Raw genomic sequence first — 8,513 nt, forward strand, 5'->3', positions numbered from 1 at the left:
TCACAATGGTGTCCTGGTTACACAATACATCATAAGCAATATAAAACAGTACAAAAAATATAAAATCACATTGATACATTCTACACATACAAATACATTAACCAAAACATACAGACCTCGACCCCATATTCCCAAATCATATCCCTAAAAATGTCTAAGGTGACTTCTTTATTTTATGTATTTATTTATTTGTTTATTCTTTGTTTATCAAGGGAAGCTCACTGAGACCAATGTCTCATTTACACTGGTACATACATTTTACACAATTAAATATAATGACAATATTATCTAAAACATAAAATATACAGACACCGACCCCATATTCCTGAATCAAATGTTTAAAAAAAAAAAAGGGACGGCTGTAGCTCAGTTGGTAGAGTGGGTCGTTCAATGATCGAAGGGTCAGCGGTTCGAATCCCAGCTCCGACTGTCCACATGTCGAAGTGTCCTTGAGCAAGACACCTAACCTCAAATTGCTCCCAATGAGCAGGTTAGAACCTTGCATGGCAGCTGCCGCCATTGGTGTGTGAATGGGTGAATGAAAGGCCATTGTAAAGCGCTTTGAGTGCCGCTAAGGTGGAAAAGCGCTATATAAGTGCAGTCCATTTACCATTTAAAATGTCCCAAATGACTAAGGGATCCAACTTAAAAGACTCCTGAAACCTATTCCATAATCTAGGAGCACCATAACTAAAAGCAGTCTTTCCAAGTTCAGTTTTGACTAGGGACGTCAGGAGTCAACCAATCCTAAAACCTTGTCTGGTAATTGCTTGAATGCCAAGTAATAAGGGATGTTAGGAAGTTGGGTAGCTTTTGACCTTTTAAGATAGCTTTATATACATACATGAGCTAGTGCCGCTCTCCTAGCAGCCTGTTTAAAAGACATCTGATACCTATTCAATGCTCTAGGAGCAACATAACTGAATGCAATCTTTCCTAGTTCGGTTTTTACTCTAGAGACCTCAAGAGCCAACCAATCTTGAGACTTTGGTGATGACTAACATGCCATTTGATGAGGGTTATCTTTTTTTTTAGCTGTAACCTTAATTACATGACTGCCAAGTTATGCAACACATCAACAGGCCTACTACGGCTGGGTATCGATACTGATTTACAAAAATGAATGAATGAATGAATGAATCATTGAATGAATGAATGAACTATTCATTCCTTCATGTTTTCATTCATTCATTAAATAAAAGATCGATTTTGGGATTCATGAATCGATTCAGAATTGATTAATTGATTTTTTAACACTGTGGCTCAGTGGTAGAACGGGTTGTCCAATAATCGTAGGGTCGGCGGTTCGAATTCCGCCTCCTCCTGTCCACATGTCGAAGTGTCCTTTGGCAAGACACTGAACCCCAAATTGCTCCCAATGAGCAGGCAGCTGCTGTGAATGTGTGTGTGAATGAGGCCTTTTTTGGGGAGGATAAATGCGCTTTATAAGTGCAGTCCATTTACCATACAGGAGCATGTGCTGTGGTCTCCTAAGCCCCTGGCCGCGGCCAACCTACTGTCTGATACAGATTACAGTAGAGTTTATTGACCTAACCTTCCCATCCCCGCTGAGACTCGTGACCTTGGTATTTTCTAGGTGCTGGTTACGGCACTGTATGAGAGCATAAAATAGAAACTTTAATGAACTGACTGCAATACACACTCTCATGTTTTTTTAGTAAGAGTTTGAGTAGAGTATCGGCCTGCCTGATCATAGGCACTTTTGTAGAGCTGCATCAAGCTCAACTTTCTAATTAATACCAATCCCATCATTGATATAAATGTGATGGCTTTACAAATGTTACAATAAACCATAACTCTAAACATTATCTCATATGGGCAACATACAAAGGCAAAGTGCTATGTGGCTTGCATAAGATCAATAAAGATTAAAAGTTGATTATTCCAGTTGGGAGTGCTGGCCTGGCTTGTCCACTTTTCCTGACAACATACAAAGGCTCAAGGCCCTTATGTTCTCCTGGTCAGGTCGATGTTTCATAAAGGGCTGTCACTAAGAAAGTTTGCAGGATTGAGCATGTACATACATTATAGTTATGCCAAACTACCAAGTTTCCAACATTTCTAATTTGACAAAACTCTGACTGGTCAGCCCTAACAGTAATTCTACAGTATACAATGGCCTTTAGAGTTTGATGGTCTAAAAGGCCAACTTTACTCAGTTTCTTGCATTATACTGTAGTCTGAGGGGAGGTTATTACTGTCACTGTGTACTGTACGTCTCTGGCCCATTCTCAATGAGTCTAATGAGAACTGGCAACCAAAGGATACTACTTGTTTATGTTTGAGCCTGCTGGGTCTCACAAGTCTGTGGTTTATTAATTGTTCTCTCGGGACATAGAGTGGACTAATGATTGGATCCGTTATTCTAAAAACATGTTATTGTGCTCAGTTGACCAGTGCTAACACATCCTATGCTATTCATTTTAAAATCTGGAACCAGGTAATTTTCATTTTAATTAAAGTGTACAATTAAGCAATAATTATAGGGTTTGTTATGGCTTGTATTGGCACAATAGAGAAGCAGCCGCTATACAGTAGGTATATAGTCTATTAAAAAGCAAAAAAGTACTAGCCTGCCCAGTGGTGAGAACATATTGTTTGAAGTACAGTGTAGAAGCTTTGTGCAGGAAAAACCTTGTTAGTACACGGTAAAGTTAGTGTCGTGGTGATCATTGGAAGGTGGAATTTCCTGCCTTCTGAGGCTCTTCACATAAAACCGTTTTTGGTTTTTATTACCTCTGCCCTATTCTGAGTACCTAGAAGCTCTCACTGCAGCAATATTCGTGGACACCAATGAGAATTTGATCGGATTTTCAAACGGATGCTATTTGGCCTGCGCAGATAGTAGGCTGTGTGGAGAGGCTGATTTGACATTTGATTGGTCACTGACAGCAGATGTCAACTTTTGAAGTATTACCAACGAGCCCTGCACTCTAGCAAGCTGTCGGTAGCATATCTGGCACACAAGGTGCGATTTACTTGGACTTTCTTCCACGTTAACTAACTCTTACTTCACAGAGGTTTTTATTACACAAACGGCAAAGTGTACTACCTAAATTAGTTAGGGTTTAGTCACGACTGAAATAAGTTCAAATGCAGCTGGATTTGAAAGGTAGGCTACAGCGCTGTGCCTCTGCCCATGTTTTGTGCCGTTTGACTCCAGACTACCTCTGCCCGAGACAAAGTCCTGGAGAGGATGTTATGTTTTCGGTGCTGCGTGTCTGTCTGTCTGTCTGTCTGTCTGTCTGTCTGTCTGTCTGTCAGTCAGTCAGTCAGTCACCAGGATTAACACTGAGCTGGTCTTTTTGGAGTGGATCCAAATCACGGGGAGGATCCAGTTACAATAACATTATTACTTTCCCCAGTAACGAGGGTGTAACGACTTACTAATTAAATTTCAGTACAGGTTCTCGCCCCCCAAAAAGCTCACTAGTGCGTTACTTTTGTCTTAGGCCGGGAGTGTTTTGAATTACCTTAACACAGAACATCATTTTACAGCTCGGGGTGTGATTGTAGATTGAAGCACTGGGCTATTTTTCCATACTGCTCCATCTCCAGGTCCCACAAACTGTAAGAAACTTGGCAAACCTATGTCATTCCTCATGGGGAATACATTTGTCAGCTGGACCCATAGTTTCCACCCTGATAGATTTGGCTGCAGGTTGACAATTTGGCAAAACCTATAAAATGTTTCTCCTCATCAACCATAAGTTCAATCAGTCTGAAAGTTCACAAGTAGGTTTAGGGTGCATGTCTCCCTATAGGGTGTTCGCAGCTAAAAATCCAATCCAAGATGGCAGAGAAACTGATAGGCCTATTTAAGTAAAAACATGTTGACCACAAAGTTCAAGTCCTTATCCTCTTATACAATATTAAGGTCACTACCATGTTGCACCATGTTGAAGTATTTGCAAATATCTAAAAAAAACAAAAAACAAGAGCATTACAGGTATTTGAAATTTGGCGCTTTAAACCTAATTTTCTCATGAATGCTTTACCCGATTTAGTCTGCATCTGTCTGCATGTGTAGCCTACTCTTGGGCATTGTCTCCATCAAGTCTGATAAGAACAAGTTGTTTTGTAAAAAATTGCATGATTCGTGGCGTGACAATGTTTGCACTTTGTACAAAGTACTATAGTTCCCATCCAAAATGTGCACACAGTGCCCTCTAGCTCCTAAGTGGTATATAACATTGTGCCTGTGGTAAATGTGTGACACAGTGACCTCAATACAGGGTAGATGGCGCTTTAATACCATATTGAATCCAGCGAGAACCAACTACAAACCGTAGCTGGTCATTAGTTGGTCTTACTAGATTTACCTGGTGGGCAACCCTGTCAGTCTATGGCCCTGTCTGTCAGTCTACCCACCTGTCAGTCTGCCCCCTTATCTGTCAGTCTACCCCCCAGTCTGTCAGTCTACCCCTGTCTGTGACTGGATGGTATATAACATTGAGTCCGTGGTAAATGTGTGACATAATGACCTCAATACAGAGTAGATGACGCTATCATACCATACCATACTGAATCCAACGAGAACCAGCTACAAACCTTATCTGGTCATTAGTTGGATAGCAGAGAGGGAGAAAGAGATAGTGAGAGAGAGAGAGGGTCAGTCTGTTTGGTCAGTCTCCCCCAGTCTGTCAGTCTTAAGGTGGTGTTAATTTCAGTTTATAATTATAATATTGGGCAGGACAATGTCTATGTTTCTTTGTTTCCTGTTTTGGAAACTCTCATTATGGACATGGTCTCATGTGAGCTCTCAGGTGACCTCCAGAGAAGGCCACGTCTGCAGGGGCAGCTGCCACTCCATACACCGTACATCAGGAACATGGCTACGACAGCTCAGATACAGCTCTTAAAGTCTCATACACGGCATAGTTTGCTCAGTCTCTCTGTGCAGAGATCCAGAGACAATGTGAATGATTATCACTGGGGACTTCAATCTAGATTTGAACTGTATCTGCCAAACGTGTAGGGTACTTTTTGTGTTTGACTTGACTGACGATCAATTAAGATTTTTCAGCATATATATATATATATATATATATATATATAAACACACGGATTGTGCTCCCCTTTCATTGTAGGGGAGACTGAAGCTATATTTTGGGATGCCCTGAAGTTACCGTTGAGAAGACAATACACACCGGAAAACCAACAACACTTTGAATAAGAATGAAGTGAAACTTGCAGTAGTGTGCAGTACCTGTTGTAATATTGCAGCTATTTTTTATAATGACTGCCATTTTCACTTCAATTGGTGAGAGTGAAAGCCTCTAAAGTTCTTTGTGCACAAGGTCTTTGCCAGCATTCAGTCACAATGGAAAATGCCTCTGAAGAGATGGTATTTGTGCTTCATGGATTAAATGAGACACGGACCAACAAACAAATCTATTTTGCATTTGCTCTCATGTTTTACTTGTTTACTATTTTTGTGAACTTAACACTGGTTGTTACCATTGTGTTGGATGAAATGCTGCACAAACCAATGTACATATTATTATGCAATCTGTGTATTAATGGAATTTATGGTGCTTCAAGTTTTTACCCAAAGATACTTGCAGACCTTTTATCTGATGTTTATGTGATATCATATACTGGTTGCTTGACACAAATATGTCTAATTTATTTATATGCTTTCTGTGAATTCACAAGCTTAACAGTCATGGCATATGACAGGTATGTTGCAATCTGCAAACCATTAGAATATCATTCCATTATGACAACTCAAAAGGTGGTGCAATTGCTTCTTATTATATGGCTTTTCTCACTATTAGAGGCAATCATTGGGATAGTGCTAACAATCAGACTGCCCTTGTGTAGTTTTGACATTGATAAACTATACTGTACAAACTGGGCGGTTGTTAAGCTATCCTGCATTGAAACCACTTTGAATAACATATACGGGTTTGTTCTCACGTTTTGTCATTTGTCTCAAATTGTCTTCATACTAATTTCATATGTGCACATAATCAGAGCATCATTGCGATCCCAGGCAGACCGGAGAAAATTCATGCAGACCTGCCTGCCACACCTGATCACCATTATAAACTTCACCATGTCACTCACATTTGATGTCATGTATGCTCGCTATGGTAGCAGTACCAGCCTGCTGTCACTGAGGAATATAATGTCTGTTGAGTTCCTGGTTATGCCTCCTCTGATAAACCCAATTATATATGGTATTAAACTAACTGAGATTCGGAATAGAGTTGGACAGATGTTTAACCGTAAAATTGATGTGATTAACTAAATGAATCTTGACGAAAAAGAAGTTTGTTGAGCATATTAATGAGTTGATCGAATTGTGTTATGTACTTTATACTAAGGAACATTATTATTATTTTTATTATATTGAGTGCTACATGGAGTTACAGAGTCGTATTTTGCTGGAGCAAACTCACTCGTCTTAATAATCATATTATTAGGCAGGCATCATACTAATCTCCTCAAAAGTCTCTTAATGATTTACCTTAGAGGGAAAAGCAGTTCATGTAAAATATCAAAACATTAGATACAAGACTTTTTAGGTGCTTTTCCCTGATCAACATCTCTCCGAGACCAAGTTTTCATGCAACATTTTAGATAATGGTCGTATATTTTTGTTGAGATGTTTAAAACTGTTTTGTCCTCTTACAGGTAACATAATCATAACAAACCAGGGCTTGAACAAATATGTGTTTCTTATTGGCTAAATTGTGTGCATACATTTTGATAACCACACACATTTGATGTAGTTCAGGCATATTGCCTTGTTACTTTTCCAAATTAATACTCAAGTCAGACCCAAACATGAGCTATTTATCTATCCATGTGTCACTTCCTAACTGAACTGCAACAAATATTCACACAAACTGATGTGCTTCATTGTATGGTGCAGTACTCAAATTGGAGATTGCTACATAAGATAAGTACACCTCTAAAAAATACTGTATCAAGCCGTTTCTGAGTCTCACTGTCCATTGTAATGGAATTTATAATTACAATATAGTCTGTAATGGCCTTCCTTCTGCCATTTACCTGTAGGCACGTAATCTTTAGGGTTGGTTAGATTTTAGGGCACGACCTTCCTATTGCTACTACTGACCAGGAGTCACAATGATGCCTTTGTTCAACAGGCTGTCACAGGATCAGAAATGCATCTTTGTAACAAAGTATCCTGCGTCTAGGGGCCGAGACCTTACAGAGTATTTAAGGGAGCATATTTGAATTCATTCATTTGTGCATTCTTTACCGATCTACTTGCCTTGTTTCCCTGTATCTGAATTCACCCTCTGAGCTCAGACGAATGAAATCTTCAACTTCAGTCCTGAGGACGGTGTGTTTATTTGCTTGGTATTCCTACAAACTTAAGTTTTCCACAACAATTTGACTTGTTCTACAAGTCGCCAGAAGCTACACCTGGACATGGGCTGTGTGACCTGGGGCGGACCCGACTCTGCAGGGGGCTTGCTGCCGGTACCGCGTCGAACCGAAAGGTAGGAACCAAGTACACACCCTCAGAGGAGAATTTGTCTTGTTTATCCTAGGATTTTGGGGTAACCAGGCCCTTTTGACACTGTTTAGCGGTATTTGACTATCTGAGTAACCAGGCTCTTGAGTCTTTTTTTTTACTGGGGTTAGAGTCCCTGAACTAAGCACTGTTTCTTCGTGGGTAACCAGGCCCACCCTTGGGAGGTGTCCCCGGAGACTGGTGTCTCTTGATAAGGGTTTGAGTCCCGTATCACATTTGAACACTGCTTAACGGTATTTGACTTCGAGTAACCAGGCTCTGAATTTAAGCTTTGTTTGAATTACAGTTTATATAGGCCTGCAGGTTAAAGGGGGTTTACATTATATTATATACGTCTTTATGTATTTTGACCTGTATATGAACTAGCAGTTGACTGGGTGTGGGATCCAGGTTTATTCTGCCGAGTTGCGTGAATTATAGTGTTTAGATCGGAAACTATCAGATTACAGTACGCACCGGAGAGAGTAGGAGAAGGGAGGGGGCAGAGCAAGAGGGATTAGCGAGACACAGGAGCCAAGTGTTTTGTCCTGTGTAAGCATTATTGCCCTGCCTTGATCCTTTTATCTGCATAAACTGTGTTAGTTAGCCATTTATGTTCAGTTAGTCATTTATGTTTATTTTCTTTTATCATTTTCTTTTATTTGTTCTACCTCTGACTATAGCCTACCTCAGAACGCATGCTGCTAAAGCATAACTGTGATAAGAACATAAGACGAGGCACATTTCATGAGACAGTTTTGCTTGTCTATATATGTTTATTTCTTCTCCATCTATCTTTTCTGTTATCTCTATCTCTCTATGAGCTAAGTAAAAAAATAAAAAAAGATATTTCTGGGTTTGAATCAGTAAAGATGCGGGGCTGTGCGGTGTATCTGGAGCACACGTCGTATACACGTATGCTGTTGTGTGGAAACTGACTTTGGGGTTGGACACACCCACGGACAAACAACAGTTTTGCTCGAGCTTGTGTGGTGTA

At 40.0% G+C, this 8,513-nt stretch overlaps 1 protein-coding gene across 1 annotated transcript; it reads left to right on the forward strand.

Moving 5' to 3' along the window:
- Positions 1-5,344: 5,344 nt before the first annotated feature.
- On the forward strand, positions 5,345-6,277 carry LOC311317106 (olfactory receptor 4E1-like; the record flags this gene model as incomplete). Its single annotated transcript, XM_084448116.1, has 1 exon — positions 5,345-6,277. The coding sequence occupies one exon, from the start codon at positions 5,345-5,347 to the stop codon at positions 6,275-6,277; it is 933 nt and encodes a 310-aa protein (XP_084304242.1).
- Positions 6,278-8,513: the final 2,236 nt, after the last annotated feature.

The sequence above is a fragment of the Borostomias antarcticus genome (assembly GCF_949987555.1).
Source record: "Borostomias antarcticus genome assembly, chromosome: 1".
NCBI lineage: Eukaryota > Metazoa > Chordata > Actinopteri > Stomiiformes > Stomiidae > Borostomias > Borostomias antarcticus.